The 18,105-nt window shown below is 41.2% G+C and overlaps 1 protein-coding gene across 2 annotated transcripts; it reads right to left on the reverse strand.

Moving 5' to 3' along the window:
- Positions 1 to 361: 361 nt before the first annotated feature.
- On the reverse strand, positions 362 to 8,838 carry LOC148003416 (uncharacterized). Of its 2 annotated transcripts, XM_087568612.1 has the most exons (5): positions 8,645 to 8,838; positions 7,660 to 7,819; positions 6,540 to 6,671; positions 5,689 to 5,872; positions 362 to 1,404 (listed from the first exon to the last, which is right to left on the reverse strand). In XM_087568612.1, exons 1-5 carry the CDS (start codon positions 8,772 to 8,774, stop codon positions 1,399 to 1,401), a joined length of 612 nt encoding a protein of 203 aa, XP_087424738.1. In that variant the 5' UTR covers positions 8,775 to 8,838; the 3' UTR covers positions 362 to 1,398. The 2 variants fall into 2 exon arrangements, with proteins under 2 accessions (XP_087424738.1, XP_087424739.1); XM_087568613.1 differs by lacking the exon at positions 362 to 1,404 and having other exon boundaries at positions 5,570 to 5,872; positions 8,645 to 8,776.
- Positions 8,839 to 18,105: the final 9,267 nt, after the last annotated feature.

Here is an 18,105-nt window from a genome sequence, read left to right on the forward strand (position 1 = left end):
AACAGAATTGTATGCCTCTGGTTTTCTTCAAATATGCTCAGGGCCTGGGTTGGTTCTGGGCCCAGGCTGAACCAAGCAGGTTCCTGCCACTGACTGCTCCTATATTCCTGTTTCCAGAGGCATCATGCAGATTAATATTGGGCAAGAGATGTGGGCAAAGTTGGGCAGAAATGGCTTTCTGTCCTGTGGCATCAGGAGTATCTGCATTCCTGGGTGTTCAGCACTCTCCACCACGGGATTTGGGTGCAGGCTTCCTGATTGCTTTAAACTCCCTTATGCCACGTTTATATGTCCTGGGAGATATTACAGAGAAATTAATGTTTATCCCATTAATTTGTTCAACACTCTCATCCACAGAGTATAATTTAGAGGTAACTATATATTTGACAGTAAGCATACACAGTGGGTAATATATGCAATATGAAGTTGAAATTCACAGAGTTTGGAACACAGTGAACAGTGACTGTATAATTGCCTTTGAATCTCAGTCTGACTGGGAAGTGATTTTGATGCCCAGTCCCCATGAGAATGCAGAGATCCATCCCTCCCTGATAGCTGTGGGACTTCAGATGTTGACACTAATGATCAATAAAGAAGGTTCCTAAGAGTGAAGAGTTTGAGATTACTCTTTTTTTTCACCAGGATACATCCAATTTACATGATAGTAACCAGATGCAGGTAGTCAATATATACAGTCTATATCCTTATCAAAATAGAAAACCAAATGAACAAAACAACAACACATAAATAACAAAACTTCAAATGAATAGGAGGAAAACCAAATAACCAAAATAATCAAAACTCAGCCACACTTTAAATAGAGGAGCTGCGCTAAGCATTTTTTGCTGCTCCTTTTGCAGAATAGATTTATAGCCTGTGTCTTTCCTTGGAGACACAGTAGACAAGCAGTTACTGATGGTAATAATCTTTTCAAGAAGAGTGGAAGTAGGTCTGTTTTGTTGGAGTGGGGGTATTAAGAACAAAGCCATCCAATACTGAGTAGAAATGATGTTACAGACTTTATCTCAAAGTCTTTCCAATGTTGTGAACTGATCTCCATGAAACTCTTCTGGATGACCCACCAGGACAAGTACACATTTACACTTGCACAGTCTTTCTGGATGACCAGCACCTCTTGATTGATGTGCATCAGCACTTCTCTGAGTCCCTCCAAAAGTTTACACTTGCTGGAGGGTGGGGAGGTGAAAGTACGGCCTATTCAATCCAAAGAAATAAAACTAAAGGAGGAAAATGCAGTCCACAATTGCTATGGACATTACAGATGAGATGCAATAGTGGTGTATTTGCTGTGCACACTTAGTTCTCCTCCTGTAGCACTTCTCTCCAAGGGAGATCTTGCCCTGGTTTGTGTCTTGTTCGAGTTTCTCCTGGAGAATTTCAGACCTAGCAGAGCAAGGGAATAAAGGTTTAGTGAGTGGTTTTCAATTCAGCTCTCCCTCTTTTTTTTTTTTTTTTTTATTAACTTGAGTATTTCTTATATACATTTCGAGTGTTATTCCCTTTCCCGGTTTCCGGGCAAACATCCCCCTCCCCCATCCCATTCCTTATGGGTGTTCCCCTCCCAACCCTCCCCCCATTGCTGCCCTCCCCCCCACAGTCTAGTTCACTGGGGGTTCAGTCTTTCAACTCTCCCTCTTACATCAGCTCTATTCAGTTGGACAATCCAGCATGACCTGTCAGCTGAGGTCAGTCCCTGCATCCCCAAGTGTCATAGAGTAACTGCTCTTGGATTTGTATCTCAGCTTTTAAAACTGCTAGAATTTGAACTGTGGACTATACACTGTATTGGAATTTAGAGAAAAATGAGCGTATTTTTCCACTGGTCCAGATATATTATGTTGAATAATAACATTGTACCTATGTCTGAATCTGAGTTCAAGAGAGGGATGAGCAACCTAGAATACCATGTGGATGCCTTCTGGAGAAGATGCCTAGAATTGAGGTGAAAGTTCTGATTATGTTTGCAGTGAAGGAACCTGCCTAGGTTCCATTTTAAGCACTGTACCTGCAAATGCACAGAGAAGCCATCTCACATCAAATCCATGGGAATTGCATGGATCCTGTAATCACTGAGAATGTGCTCCATGCAAATCTTCCCAGCGTATACACGGACATTAAAGGTGATTGTGATGTAGAAACACACCAGCACCCCTGTAAGTCTATGGCTAGTGTAAGGCAATTTGTGAGAGGACAGAAGAGAAAATGTCCTCAATTTTTCCAGAGAGATCACAGGAAGAAAGGAGTAGAACATAGCAAGAAATCCAGAGGATCATATATATTGTTTCATGGGCAAAATTCACATGAACTGTACCAGAACTATACTCTGAGTAGCTCTTTAGCTGCCTGAGGCTGAAATCCATGTAGGTGGTCATTCACCCAAAACGGGTATTTATATAGGGAAGGATATTCAAATGGCTTCTTCCAGCCTGTGTTCCTACCTGAACATTAATGCTTAATGTAAAGACTCCCCAGTATACGCTGGAGGCATAAAAACAAATGTTGAGTGGGATATGTACATAGTGAATAGAGCCTATAGATAGCTCAGTCAGTGATGTGCTGTCCTCTCATTAACCAACATAGACTCAGGGTTCTTTCCCTATTAACAATCTTGCTTTGCAAGTTCCCAGGGCTGTGTAGAGCAGTCTTGTTCCCCAGCAAAGGATCATATGTTGGTGGTGTACTAGACTCTTGTTCTTGTTCACTGTTTCAGACTTTCCCCAAAGTGTGCAGCTTCTTCTAATCTGAGCTGTCTTTACCATAGCCTGAGTGACTTCATGCCCAAAGCTTGAATCATAGGAAATCTCCATAACCAGGATCCAAATCAACAATTTTTCTCCCCGTAATGTGATTGTGCCACAGATATTTTGAGTAAGTACGTAAAAGCTTGCATGGATTTTCTAAGATTGAATCAGAATCTATGCAAGGGCTCCACCCTATGGTACACTTTCACTCCTTGGCTAATGGATGTCTGGATAGATTCTCCTTCAGGGCTACTCTGGGACCACTACAACACTGATGTGCCCTAGTTGCAATGGCAACACCTACTCCTTGTTGTGGAATCACTGGGTTAACTAAACCTTCTGTTCCACTTTCTGAACATGGCTTCTCATAGGGCTACCTGTTCTTACACTCCCAGACCCATCTGAAATTCATCATTTCTCCTAACTCCATTGAGGCTGAAATTAAGGGAGAGAAAATGATGTTGATTGACAGCACTTGCAGAATGCTACACAGATAACATAGGGGAGCGCTTTAGATTATCTGTGCACCTAAAGGGGCTCCTGACACTGCCCTGTTCTTGCACCACAGCATAGCTATGGGGCTTTTGCTGGATGACAATACAACTCCAAGCAACTCAAATTCTCAATGAATAAAATCCAAGCCAAACTCCCAGCGGAAGCTGTAGTGTGCCAAGGTAGCTGGAGAGAAATGGTAGCAGGCCATGTGGAAAGCAACCTTGGAGAAGACACAGTGAGTGACACACCCTTCCAGTGGGCTTTCACCATTCACAAAGAACAGAGAAGCCACATAAACTCATGGATTTTAGAGAGAAGCCCCCCTTACCTCCCTGTACTCCTTTCCTTTGATGTGCTCCAAAGGATTTCAATGCAGACCAGTAGTTTTACCCCTAATCACTTGAAAATCTAACTTTACAGGTGTTTTTGTGTCCTCTTTTTGGGGGGTTGCATTTCTACAGGACTTTATTGTCCTTCTTTTACACCATAACTAAAAGGGACCTGAAAGCTCCAGGCCTGTACCATTTGTTACCACTGTGAAACACGACTCACTTGAACATATTTCCCACTCCTCCCCCAGACTTCACGAGATAATTCTGTTACGGTATTTTTGAAAACAGAATAAATTAATACCTTAAGTGTCCTTTTGCTGTACAGAGCTGGATGGAGATGCCAAATGACTGGGCAGCTGTATTTCATGTTTCATGGATGTAAAGTGAACTCTTAGAGTACTTTTCTCATGAAACTTGGAAATAGAGGGAAACACATTCACTACTGCAAACACAAACACACACAAACACACAGAAATACACAGATACTCACTTGCACGCACAAATGAAAACTTTGATCTTGTGCAGCACATTTCCTGTTGAGTGAGGAATTAGTGGGAGCTATGCTGTGTACAAGTCTCTTAGACTCAAGCAGGCTGTGCTGCCCTGGCCTGTACTCATTTCCACTTCAGGAAACCTTTCTATGCAGATACTTGTTGGTTTTACTAGTAAGTTACATGTTCTGCACAGATAGCCTAAACAATACAACATCAAATTCCCAAGAGAGAGATTCTAGGAAAAGACTCCATCAAGCTCTATGTTGACTCATCATAGGCCCCTCACTAAAACTACCCTGTTTCCTTCATAGAAGACCTTGGAACCATCAGAGAAGACAGGGACTCATGGTCATTTACCAGGAACTTTTCATCACATTAGAGTTCATGTGATGTTAAAACAACCTCAATGTCAGTCAGAAGGAGGCTAAAGAAATAACATACCCTGACTTTTCTGAAATGCAGCACTGTGTACAGTATTGAGAGGGAATCTATCCTTAAAGAATGCCATGCCCATGATATAGTCAGCAAAGCAATGTCAGCAGAGGGATGCACTCTAGGATTCCATGCAAGATCATGGTGAAGCCAATAAGACAATCAAGAATCTTCCCGGGGGATACCTCTGTTCAGGTAAAGTGAAGAAATCTAATCCTTATTTTGAAAATAGTTGAATGGTTTAAGAATGTGTTGAGACAAATAAGAGACAGGGCTCCACCTGGAACTGGACTGGTGATGCAAAGACTGCTGGACAGCACAAAAAAAGGAAGCTTCATGTTTGTTGAGAGACCTAGGCTTAAAGGACGAAGTTGGATAATGACTGGACAAAATTGCTTGTCATTAACTGGCCTCCCCACATGCTTCCTAAGATGCAGATCAGCACAGCAATGCACCTTTCTTGGTGAGAATTGGGGGTATATATGGGTAACTTTGTTCTTGAAGTCTCAAATCTCTCATGCCAACCCTCAGCCTTTGAGAAACCTTTTCCACATCCTTGGTCTTCTATCCAGCTTCAGATTGTAAGGCCCACATATGAACTCTCCAGGAGCACTCAAATAAGACAGGACTGACATGCTGCTCCTCAGGCTCTGTAGTTACCCAAGATCTATGAAGCATGAAGACACCATCTTCATATACAGGGAGAAGAGGGGAGGAAGAACAAAAGCCACCACAAATGACAATGAGAACCGGTTCTTTGCCATTTCCACCAGCCTCTCCTCCTTGAAAACTACTTACTTCCTGAGTCTCACAAGATCCCTGTAACGAAAATGAGCTCCAGGCTTTTGCTTCATCCCTCAAAGCCCTGTTCTAGTCTAAAGAGGGGCTCCCACATAGCACCCTCCACACACATGGCATGTAGTGCTGTGATATGTGATCAACCCATCTCCCTTAATAAACTGCAGATTCTCGAAGAGCAGGAACATTCGCTTTCCAAACATGCAGTTTCCTGAAGAGGGGCTATCTCCACAGAAAGCCTTGTAAACCATCACATGAATGAACACTTGGATGAGACCTAGGTCAGGACATGGATCAGTCAATAGACAGTTACATTGGTTTGTCTATGTTTATGGAAAGACCTGAGGACAACCTGACCTGGAGGCCTAATCCTACCTGCTGTTCCTTTGCACTGGGGACACAGATGTTCATTCCGGCCTCTTCACAGAGCCTCTTTGCCTCCACAGAGGATGCTGGCCGTTCAGTCTGCTCCACCAGCAGTTCTCTCTTCTCATTCAGCAAAATCTGTATATTGTTCTTCAATTGAGTTTGCTCACGCAGAAGCTGGGAGTTCCTGATGCTGAACCACAAACAAAAAATGGTAAACCCAGCCAGCTTCTATTTGCCTGTCACTCTTGCAAGTCAAATCATCCCTTCAAGGGTCCTCATCCCCAGACATCCCCAGAACAGAGCCACACTATACAAGTTAGCACCAATTAGAGGAGGTCAAATCCAGAACCCACATTCAACATGAATCAAAGTACTTCTGATAATCCTGACACTAAGACGGTTTATATAAATCCAGGAAGAAGAAATGGTCCATATGGGTGCTTATATGTCCATGATATGCTAAAACCATCTTCACGTAGTGGGTAAATCCCCTCTGATGGGTAATTGAAGTCCCAATAGCTATACAATCTTTCCATGTGTTTCTCATGGATCACAGATCTTTAAATCTTCTGTCAGAGTCCTAGAGATTCAGAGTTGATTGATATTCCCATCACAGTACAAAACTTTCTATCTAGAGGATCCTTAATGGGGAAAATAACAATTGGAGGGTCTTCTATAGCCTTCACATGTAGGACAACTGAGTCCAAGAGCTACAAACATAAGACCCTTGCCAGGAGGCAGGCTTCTTGTTAAAAGTCAGACACTACAGAACCAGTGCCCTGACTTTGGTTCAATGTCATACAGGACAGGAGCATTCCCTGCCTAGTGCTGGGTTCTCATCTCTGTCAGCGACTCACCGGTAGGAACTGTTCACTTGTATGAGCTCCTTGTACCTCTCCATGGCCTCACTTATTGAACTGGTCATCATTTGCATAGCCATCATTCTCATCTCATGTTCGGATTGAAGTATTGGCAATTCGACATCCAGCCTGTTGTGGGGCATGGCCCAAGAAAAATTAACCATCTGAACTCAGGATTTCAGAATTAAGTGAATTGTAAATTAAAAAAACCCAATAAAAAATTGAAATTTAAGAAATGTGGGGGGAGGGAAGAATGTGGCAAACACAAAGACCAGAGCAAAAACACAACAGTGAGACTCCAACAACAATTCTTTCAAGGAAATATTTCTACGCAAATCAGCAAAGAGTTATTTTGAAATACTGACATTTTCTAAGACTGTGGAGATATGGTTCCCCCAAGACCACCTGTACTGCAGTGGCTTGGGTCTAACAGATAGTTGTGATGATATTTCTTTTGTTTTGAAAACAGGGATTCTCAAACCTTGTTTCCTATTGTTCCATGAATTCCCAGAGGGAATAACTACTTTGACAGGGTAGAGGATTTGTAACCCCTCCTTCCCTCAGGAGGGTCCTATCTACCACCTAAGTAAACAGAAGATGCAAAGTGCTCAGTTGATCAATGTGGGCATCCCCACTATCATGACCTGCAAACTGTCCATCAGACATATCCTAAGATCCCACGAAACTCCCCAGACTCCCTGACCGAGAGCTTAATACCCACAAACACTTTCACATACTTACATACCAATCAATATACAAACACAAGCAGAATCCCAACTACATGCATGGAGGTGCCATAGAATCAGTGTATAATGAAAAAAATTAGAGGAAAAGAGGGATGACGTGCAGGCATTTCATCCCCTCACTTAGAGGCAGCAAGTGTGACCAGGTCCTTCTAGCTGTTGACAGAACCAATGCTAATCCAAGGAGCTCAGGGTCAAGTACAAAAGAGGTTGACCCTAAACACACAGGACCTAGCTTGTCTCACAAGCAAATGCCTTCCAAATCTCCTTAAAATCCAGGATGAGAGGTAAACCTCTCTTGTGCTAAGAGGAAATCTTGGGTTAGCAGAGAGAAAGCACAAGACAGTGAACAGGTTACTGGCCATAATGACTACCTGTGGTCCCAATCATCATAGATATAAAGGTCCAGGATTTGATAAAATTCATCCCTCTCGAATTGACACTTCTGGATTTCAAATTTGAGTTCCTCCAGTTCCTTTAAACACTCCTCTTGCTTACTGATGACATTTTGGGATGATGCCTTCCTACCAAAACCTGTAAATAGATAAACCCAAGTGAATTTGCATATTTGGTGGCCCATGGGCAGAAAAGATCATTCTGAATCCGAAAAGGAGGTGAGGAAGGGGAAATGGTAGAGACTGGGTGAATCCCTTAAAGAACAGAAAAGCTTTCTTAAAGGTGGATTCTTTTATTTTTTTTTTTTTCGGAGCTGGGGACCGAACCCAGGGCCTGGCGCTTCCTAGGCAAGCACTCTACCACTGAGCTAAATCCACCATCCCCTTATAGGTGGATTCTTAAGCTATGTCCCTCTTCCCAACCTCTAATGGCATACACGTGCCACATTCACTATTACAGGACCCCTCACCCTGAATAGTATAACCTGACTGATACATAAACATCTGGGACGTTGTTATCTCATATCAGATGTGTTTCAGTTAATCCTGGAGTTCATACTGCTTAGCACCATCAGGCTCTAATCATGTGTGTTCCACCCAAAGTGTCTGAGAACTCAATTCATTTCTCAGGGTGCATCCTTCCTTGTTCTCACCATCAGAGACTTATGTAACCTACAGTAATCTAGAGGAAGAAATGCTTCAACTCCCAACCATGGATGGTCACATTTTTAATCTCACTGTGCCTCCTCCTGCCATGCATTGACACTCACAATTAAAACGCTTCCAGAAAAGAAACTGAAGGCTTACCACTTTCTGGCTTTCTCTCAAATTAAAGATCAGGAACTCCTGACTCTTGGTTTGCCTTTGAGAAATCCCAAGGCTCCTGCTTGTAAGGCCTAATCTTAGAAGGCACATCTCAAACATACCTCCTTGAGGATGTTCCCCAACTCTGCCCAGGACTCACCAAGCCTTCCCCAGAATGATTTCCTTCCTTCCAAGGAAGATGAGAGGAGGTCATCTTCCTTCAGCCTTGGTGTGGTCTCTCCTTGATCAACACTTTCCTTCTGAAATAGCCTGAGCGGCTGGCGAAACATGCCTGTTTGTGAACCCAAAGGGAACTGAAGGAATATCCCAAAGGCAGTTGGTGTCACCACAACACTGGTGACATCACAGAAGATTCTAGGGATCTCTTAGATACAATAGATTGTCCAGTGAAGGGCTTACTGATGATGCCACTGGGAAGTTCTATGACCTACCTGCTAACTAGCTCTCCAAAAATTGATCAATTTCTGTGCGGACCCTTTCCTCCAGTCTCTCATACATCACTGGGAATACCATTTGGCAACCTCTATTGCTAAGCTAGATGTTTCTCTGTGCATCATTAGAACTCAACAGTGCTTTTGCTGGGGAGGGTTGCTTACAACCTGAATGAGAGAACAGATTTTTCTTAGCACCCAAATCTCTAATCTCTAGGGACCAAGGAAGAGGGAGTTTTTTCTTTTTTTTTTTTTTTTTTTTTTTTTTTTTTTTTTTTTGGTTTTTTTTTTTTTTTCGGAGCTGGGGACCGAACCCAGGGCCTTGCGCTTCCTAGGTAAGCGCTCTACCACTGAGCTAAATCCCCAGCCCCAAGTTTTTTCTTAAAAGTAAATCTACTACTCGAGACAATGCATGTGACACACATTTCGATTCCTAAGGTTTTCCTTTTTATGGAGGCCAATATGTTTCTTCTAGACCTCTGAGTGTATAAAACCTGGAAATATTTGCTTACTGTGCAGTCTTGACAGTTGACATTGTTTTTATTTACATATCCATGTATTTCACAAAATCAATGGTCTATTATCTTATTTTTTTTAGAATAAAAACTCCTTTTTTCTTGAAACATAGGGATCAACTACAGGGCATATATAAAATAATAAATTTCTGTACCTTTTATATATTAAGTTGGACATCCTCCCTTTCTCAAATATAACAAGACAGTGAAATCGGACATCAGCGAGCAAACGTCAACCTGGACCTTGTGTTACCACATTGTAACCACATAGCCATCCCTTCTCCAATATCGTTCTTCCTGAATTTCCAAGTCCAATCCTGAGGATATTTGGGGCTACATGCTGATATTTTACTCAGAGCAAACATAAAAATCAGGTGGATGGGCAGGGAGTGGAATGGCCTAAGGTTAGGCTAAACCTCAATTTTAATGGGTCCATAAGTTCAGGAGGGAGTCCATTTGGCATTGTCATCTGTGCCTTCTGTGTCCTTATCCCGGGTGTGCTGACTCTGTGATACGATGCCACCTCACCTCACAGATGTCAGGGTGAAAATCATGTATGACTTTTCTGGGAAGAACTCTGCCTTTTACTACCATCTGGAGCTATACAACATCACTATGCACAGCTCAGAAGAGAGGGGTGGAGATTGTGGAGGCCTTAGAAGTTGAGGATCATTTCTGATTAAGGCACATATTTTTTCCTATGTAATTTTTCCCTTGCTCTTTCCCTAATGATGGTTGACTTCATTCCTGGCCTGAAGTCAACTGGATTCCAAGGTTTGGGATTAGGGAAGCCCCTCTTTTTGAGATGACAGGCCCAGCAAGGGATCCCACTGCATACAGGTTCCTATTCCCAAGGAAGTTGTTGCTGCAGAATCACAGCATGGGGGCAGCAGCACTGGACATCTCCCACCTCTCTCTCCTGCACCTGCAGCACTTTTAATAAGGCTGTTTGTTTGTTTGTTTGCTTTTTATTGGAAATACCTACAAAGCTGGTCAAAATTAATACGTGCCTTAAATTCCAGCACCCACAAAGTATTGTTGTTTTTGCTTTTGTTTTTGTTTTATTTCATTTCATTATTTCTGTAATTGTTGTTAGGATTCTTATTGTTTTCTTTGGTAATTCCATCTAGCTATTCAATTTGTACATAGAATGTAAAGCCATGCTCTGCATGGTCCTGTTATTCATGTTAAGGATTTTTTCTTACCATAACACCACAGATGAACACAATATTTACTTTCAAATCAGGAAAACAGGCATACAGAAGAGAGCTATGTTGTTTGGTCTCAGGTAACCAGCCAATCAGGAGTGTAGGATGGCTTCCCAATGTTTTGGATCAGGTAAGCTTCTGTTATTGAGATGAAAGGCCTCTGCTGAAGCCTCCAGTTGAGTAACAGAGAGCCTGGAAAGACTGAAAGAGTGGTTGTACCTTGAAGGTGAACCCTTCAGTGCCTCTGCAGCCTGAGGCAGAGTTCTACTGGGAACAGAAGAGCACTTGGCCAGAGATCATAGGGGACTGCATTTTGGTTGAGCCCTGAGACCTGGATGAGCAGAGGCCTCCACAGTCCTGATAAAGGGAAGCAGAGCCACATAGATGTGAGGGAACAATGGATCTTTGATCTGCCTGTTCTCTGCTACATTAATCTTTGCTGTATACATAGTATATGTAAATGACTGTAGATGTTAAAGCATGTGCAAGTGTAAACAGAGTAGAGTTAGTTCAGCAATACATTATGTCCCATTTTGTTAAAGACCTTTTTTTATTTCTATTTCTATTTTTTTTCTTTTTCTTGACTACTGATACCTGATTACTCTCCCACAATCCTTCCCCAATTCTCCTGGCACAGTCTTCTCTGAGTGTATGAGGGCCAACTGTCTCAGTACCTCCCTTCTTTTAACAAAGCCTTTCCTGGGTGCATTCGTGAGGATGCTGGTTTTGAATGCCTTGGACTTGGCTTTCTTCATGCTCCAGTTTGCTGGCTTTGAGAAGTTTGTGAAGAACTGTCTGTGAACTTGGTACTTCATCCAGATGGTACACAAGAGGCAGTGGTTTTGTCAATGGGTCGATAAGTTCTGGAGGGAGTCCATTTGGCATTGTGATATGTGGATTCTGTCTTCTTATCCTAGGTTTTATAATCCCACCTGAATGCTATAATGCCACCCAACCTCAGAGATGTAAGAGTGAAAATCATGTCTGACCTTTCTGGGAAGAACTCTGCCTTTTACTACCATCTGGAGTTATACAACATCACTATACAAAGCTCAGAAGAGAGGGGTGTAGATGTGCGGGCCTTAGAAGTTGAGGATCTTTTCTACTGATTAAGCCACTTGTTTTTCCTATGTAATTTTTCCCTTGCTCTTTTACTAATGATGGCTGACTTCTTTCCTGGCCTGATGTAAACTGGAGTCCAATCTTTTGGATTACCGAACCTTCTAATTTTGAGATGACAGTCCCACCAAGGGTCCTACTGCATACAGAAGGTATGAGTAACTCTCAGGGGCTGGAGTAAGTTAAAAACGTCTGTGACAACAAAGAACTGATTAAGAAAAGAAGAGACCAGCTGCTCATCAAGATCACAGTTGTATGATAGTAAGAAAATGTGAATAGGCATCAGGTGAAAAGATAAATTAATTAGGAGGTCATAGGCCTAGAAGGGTTATCCTTTGCTCTCAGTGGAGCTGCCATTCTTTCTGCCATTCCTTGTCCTCTGCCACAGGACCAGAGATTCCCCAAACAACTGGCTGGCCTTGCCAAAGACCTGGCAGGGTCTCCCTGTAGAATAAGATACTTAGAGTCCTTGAGGACTCACCAAGAGGTCTCCTCCACACAGGTTCCTTGTTGTGAAAGGGAAATGCTCCTGCAGAATCCTGCCATGGCAGCAGGAATTTCAACCTGGCTGCTCTTGGTCCAGCTCACTGGATGCAGGCCTGAGGCCCAGGGGTATCTGGGGAAAGAAGCAGCAGGCACTACCTCACAGCTCTCTCTTTGTTGGATGCAACTGCTAGGACTGTGATGGGATTTTTGTTTCTTTGTGTGTTTATTAGAAATACCTACAAAGCTGATTAAAGTTGTAACATGCCTTCATACCCAGCGTGCAGAATGTTTTTAAATCGTTGTTGTTCCTGTTTTATGTTTGGATTTTGTTTTTTAATCCCCTCAGGAAATTTACCTGTGCTTAGAATGTTAAGCATATGCTCTGGAGGGATCGATTATTCAAGTTAGCCAAAGCTTTTGTTCTCACCATCCACTCCACAGATGATGCCATTTCTTACTTTGAAATAAGAAAACAGTCATAGAGAAGTAAATTAACCTGTAAGCTATCACAGAATAAACACATCATGATTGTGGAATGGCACCCCAGTATTTTGTATTTCCTAAGTTATTTTTATTATAAACTTTTTTTTTCTTTTTCTTTTTTTTTCTTTGTTTTTTTTTTTTCTTTTTTTCCCGGAGCTGGGGATCGAACCCAGGGCCGTGTGCTCGCTATGCAAGCACTCTACCGCTGAGCTAAATCCCCAACCCCTATTTTAAACTTTTTTATTGGATTTTTTGGGTACATTTCATTTTTTTTTAAATCCTTAAAGATATCTTTTATTCCTCTCCTCCCATTTACAAGGTGGAATTTCACCTGTGATTGTTAGTCCAGATAGCTTGGTCAATGGCTTAGATATCACCTTGGCCTAGTTTCCTTGGCATAAGCTGTGTTAGAAGCAGACTCAAAGGTTCAGGACTCAACAAATAATGAATTCCACTACATCTGGATACCTAGACTCACAGCCAGGAAGGGACTGGATTTCCATTCACTATTGAAAAAAAAAGATGCAGTTCATTAACATGTAAAAAAATTACTCAAGTTATTAAAGTGTTTACCATGGTCATACAGTTTTCAAATACCTGGCATTCATCTTTTTCCAAATCCTAAAATTTCTTTCTTATTCACATTTTCTTTTTTTGATTATTTCTTAGTATTATTATCATATTTTTAAATTTTATTTTTTAATAGATATATACTTTTTATTTACATTTCAAACCTTATTCCCTTTCCCAGCTTTTGGTCCATAAGCCCCCCTCACGTGCCCTCTCCCATATGTATGGTCCCCCAATCCACGCCACTTAGAAACCCCTTCCCGGACATTCCCCTGCACTGAGTGTCCAACCTTGTTAAGAACAAGGCCTTCCCCTTCCACAGGTGCCCCAACAAGGCTATTCTCTCCTACATATGCAGTTGGACCCCTGGGTCAGTCCATATATAGTCTTTTGCTAGTGGTTTATTTGGTTGGCATGACTGTTCTTATGGGGTTGCAAGCCCTTCAGCTCTTTGAATCCTTTCTCTAATTCCCATAAAGGGCGTCCTGTTCTCAGTTCAGCAGTTTACTGCCAGCACTGACCTCTTTATTTGACATGCTCTGGATGTGTCTCTCAGGGGAGATGTATATCCGGTCCCTTACAGTAAGCACTTTTTAGCTTCATCAATCTTACCTAGTTTTGGTGGCTGTATATATATGGACCACATGTGGGGCAGGCTCTGAATGGCTGTTCCTTCGGTCTCTGCTTTAGATTTGGCCTCCATATCCCCTCCTATGTATATTTTTGTTCCCCATTTTAAGAAGGAGTGGGAGCATCTGCACTTTGGTCATCCTTCTTCTGGAGTTTCCTGAGATCTGTAGATTGCATCTTGGGTAATTTGAGGTTTTGGTCAATATCCACTTATCAATGAGTGCATACTGTCAATGAGGGGTGCTGAGAATCTGGAAGAGAATGAGGGACAAGAGACGTGAAGAAGGACGCCAAGAGAAGAGTCTGATCAAGGTGACAATTTTATTTTTCCCCAAGGCTGAATTTGTACCATAAAATGGGTAACAGAGAGAAGAGAGAAGTAAGAAACATTTACCCACGCCAAGGACACAATATTCGTGTGGTCAGGGAATCGGCTGATGTTGACAGGATGTCAGAAAGGTCACAGGTTTGTCATATCTATTAGTCAGCAGGATGTTGGTTTTTCAGAAAGGTTACAGGTCATGACATTGGGTATCTTAACGTCACACGTTATCATATGATTATTCATCTTGCCCACCACATTTGTATTAGTCTTCTGCAGCTGGCTGGGGATTTTCCATGAACCCAGTCATACTTAATGCTCACCATAATAATAACATCAATAATGGAGGGATTCAAGGCCATCGCTCCCAACAGCATACCAAGTGTGTTTTTCTGTGATTGGATTACCTCACTGTGGATGATATTTTCTAGTTCTTTCCATTTGCCTATGAATTGAACATAGCATTGTTTTTGATAGCTGAGTGGTACTCCATTGTGTAGATGTACCACATTTTCGAATCCATTCCTCTGTTGAAGGGCATCTGGGTTCATTCCAGCTTCTGGCTATTATGAATAAGGCTGCGATGAACTTAGTGCAGCATGTGTGTTGTTGTATGTTGGAGAATCTTTTGGGTATATGCCCAGGACAGGTATAGCTGTGTGCTCAGGTAGTGCAATGTCCAATTTTCTGAGGAACCTTCAGACTGATTTCCAGAGTGCTTGTACCAGTTTGCAGTCCCAGCAAAAATGGACGAGTGTTTCTCTTTCTCCACGTCCTCCCCAGCCTCTGTTGTCACCTGAGTTTTTGATCTTAGCCATCCTGACTGGTGTGAGGTGGATTCTTAGGGTTGTTTTGATTTGCATTTCCCTGATGACTAAGGATGTTGAGCATTTCTTTAGGCGCTTTTCAGGTATTCGATATTCCTCAGCTGAGAATGTTTTCTTTAGCTCTGAACCCCATTTATTAACAGGGGTGTTTGGCTCTCTGTACTCTAACTTCTTGTGTTTTCTGTATACTTTGGATATTACCCTCCATCAGAAGCAGGATTGGTAAAGATTTTTTCCCAATCTGTTGGTTGCCTTTTTGTCCTAATGACACTGTCCTTTGCCTTACAGAAGCTTTTCAGTTTTATGAGGTCCCATTTGTCGATTCTTGATCTTAAAGCATAAGCCATTGGTATTTGTTCAGGAAATTTTCCTTAGGGCTCATGTTTTCGAGACTCTTCCCTACTTTTTTTCTATTAATTTTAGTGTATCTGGTTTGATGTGGAGGCCCTTGGTCCAATTGGATTTAAGCTTTGTACAGGGTAATAAGAATGGGTCAACTTGCATTCTTCTACATGTTGACCTCCAGTTGAACCAGCACCATTTGTTGAAAATACTATCTTTCTTCCATTGGATGTTTTACCTCCTTTGTCAAAGATCAAATGAGCATAGGTGTGTGGGTTCTTTTCTGTGTCTTCAATTATGTTCCCCTGAGCTGCCTGTCTGTATGCCAATACCATACACACTATTGCTCTGTAATACTGCTTGAGGTCAGAGATGGTGATTCCCCCAGAAGATCTTTTATTGTTGAGTAGAGTTTTGCTGTCCTGGGTTTTATGTTATACCAAATGACGGCAAATTGCACTTTCTACCTTTATAAAGAATTGAGTAGGAATATTGTTGGTGATGGCATTGTATCTGTAGATTCATTTTGGCAAAATGGCCATTTTTTACCATATTCATCCTGCCAATCTATGAGCATGGGAGATCTTTCCATCTTCTGAGATCTTCAATTTCTTTCTTCAGAGATTTGAAGTTCTTGTCATACAGATATTTTTACTTGCTTGGTTCAAGTAACAGCAAGTTATTTTATATTATTTGGGACTATTCTGAAGGGTGTCATTTCCTTAATTTCTTTCTCAGCCTGTTTACCCTTTGAGTAGAGGAAGACTACTGAATTGTTTGGGTTAATTTTATACTCGGACAGTTTGCTGAAGTTTTTGATCAGGTTAAGTAGTTCTCTGGTAGGATTTTGGTGTTGCTTATGTATACTATCATATCATCTTCAAATATTAGTGTTTTGACTTCATCCCTTCTAATTTTTATCCCTTTGACCTACTTTCACTGTTTGATTGCTATGGCTAGGACCTTAAGTACCATATGGAAAAAGTAGAGAAAGAGTGGGTAGCCTTGTCTAGTCCCTGGTTTTAGTGGGATTCCTTCAATTTTCTCAGTTTAGTTTGATATTACCTACTGGTTGGTTGTATTGTGCCTTTTCCTATATTTAGATATGGGCCTTGAATTCCTGATCTTTCCAGGACTTTATTAATGAAAGGGTATTGAATTTTGTCAAATGATTTCTCAGCATCTAATGAAATGATCATGTGGTTTTGACTTTGTTTATATGATGAATTTCGTTGATGGACTTCCGTATATTAAACCATCCCTGCATCCTTGCCATGAGGCCTACTTGATCATGATGGATGATTGTTTGGATGTGTTCTTGGATTCAGTTTGCAGGAATTTTATTGAGCATTTTTGCATTAATATTCACAAATCAAATAGGTCTGAATTTCTCTATCTTTGTTATATCTTTGTGTGGTTTAGGTATAAGAGTAATTGTGGATTCATAGAAGGCATTTGGTAGTGCTCTGTCTGTTTCTATTTTGCGGAATAGTTTGGTCAGTATTGGTATGAAGTCTTCTATGAAGATCTGATAGAATTCTGCACTAAATCCATCTGGTCCTGTGCTGTTTTTGGATGGGAGATGTTTAATAACAGTTTTTATGTCTTTATGAGTTATGGGGTTGTTTGGATGGTTTATTTGTTCTTGATTTAACTGTTGTACCTGGTATCTGTATAGAAAATTGTCCATTTCCTCCACATTTTACAGTTTTGTTGAATATATGTTTTTGTAGTAGAAACTGATGATCCTTTTAATTTCTTCAGATTTTGATGTCTCCCTTTTATTTCTGATTTTATTAATTTGGATACACTCTCTGTGACCTCTGGTTAGTATGGCTAAGTGTTTATTTATCTTGTTGATTTTCTCAAAGAACCAGCTCCTGGGTTTCCTGATTCTTTTAATACTCGGTTTTGTTTCTTCTTGTTTCATTTCAGCCCTGAGTTTGATTATATCCTGCCTTCTACTCAATTTTTTTTCTAGAGGTTTTTGGTGTGCTGTCAAGCTGCTGACATATGCTCTCTCCTGTTTCTTTTTGCAGGCACTCAGAGCTGTGAGTTTTCCTCTTAGCATTGCTTTTATTGTGTCCTATAAATTTGGGTATGTTGTACCTTCATTTTCATTAAATTCTAAGAAATCTTTAATTTCTTTCTTATGTCTCCAATGACCAAGTTGTCATTGACTTCAACTTCCATGTGTATGTGAGCTTTCTGTACTTTTTGTTGTTATTGATCAGCAGCCTTAGTCCGTGGGTTTTTGATACGAGGCATGGGATTATTTCTATCTTCCTGTATCTGTTGAGGCCTGTTTTGTGACCGATTATATGGTCAATTTTGTAGAAGGTACCATGAGATGCTGAGAAGAAGGTATATCCTTTGGTTTTAGGGTGTAATTTTCTATAAATATATGTTAAATCCATTTGTTTCATAACTTCTGTTAGTCTTTCTATGTCTCTGTTTAATTTCTGTTTCCCTGATCTGTCCATTGATGAAAGTGGGGTGTTTAAATCTCCTACTATTATTGTTTGGTACAATGTATGATTTTTTCGAGCTTTAGAAAGGTTTCTCATTGTTTAGGGACACAACTGCTATATACTTGACAAATATAGCAATAACCCAGAACATCCGCAGGAAGCCTGTGACCGTTGGCCACATGAGGATGAGTGTCTT

Source organism: Rattus norvegicus, chromosome 9 (assembly GCF_021556685.1).
Source record: "Rattus norvegicus strain SHRSP/BbbUtx chromosome 9, alternate assembly SHRSP_T2T, whole genome shotgun sequence".
NCBI classification, from domain to species: domain Eukaryota; kingdom Metazoa; phylum Chordata; class Mammalia; order Rodentia; family Muridae; genus Rattus; species Rattus norvegicus.

Bases quoted from the DNA above. Each gene is read 5' to 3' on its own strand.
- LOC148003416 (XM_087568613.1), bottom strand. From the start codon at position 8,774: ATGTTTCGCCAGCCGCTCAGGCTATTTCAGAAGGAAAGTGTTGATCAA. The intron at 6,672-7,659 runs GTAGTCATTATG...GCCCCACAACAG, and splicing joins TATGATGATTGGGACCACAG to GCTGGATGTCGAATTGCCAA. The intron at 5,873-6,539 runs GTGAGTCGCTGA...TTTGTGGTTCAG, and splicing joins CAAGTGAACAGTTCCTACCG to CATCAGGAACTCCCAGCTTC.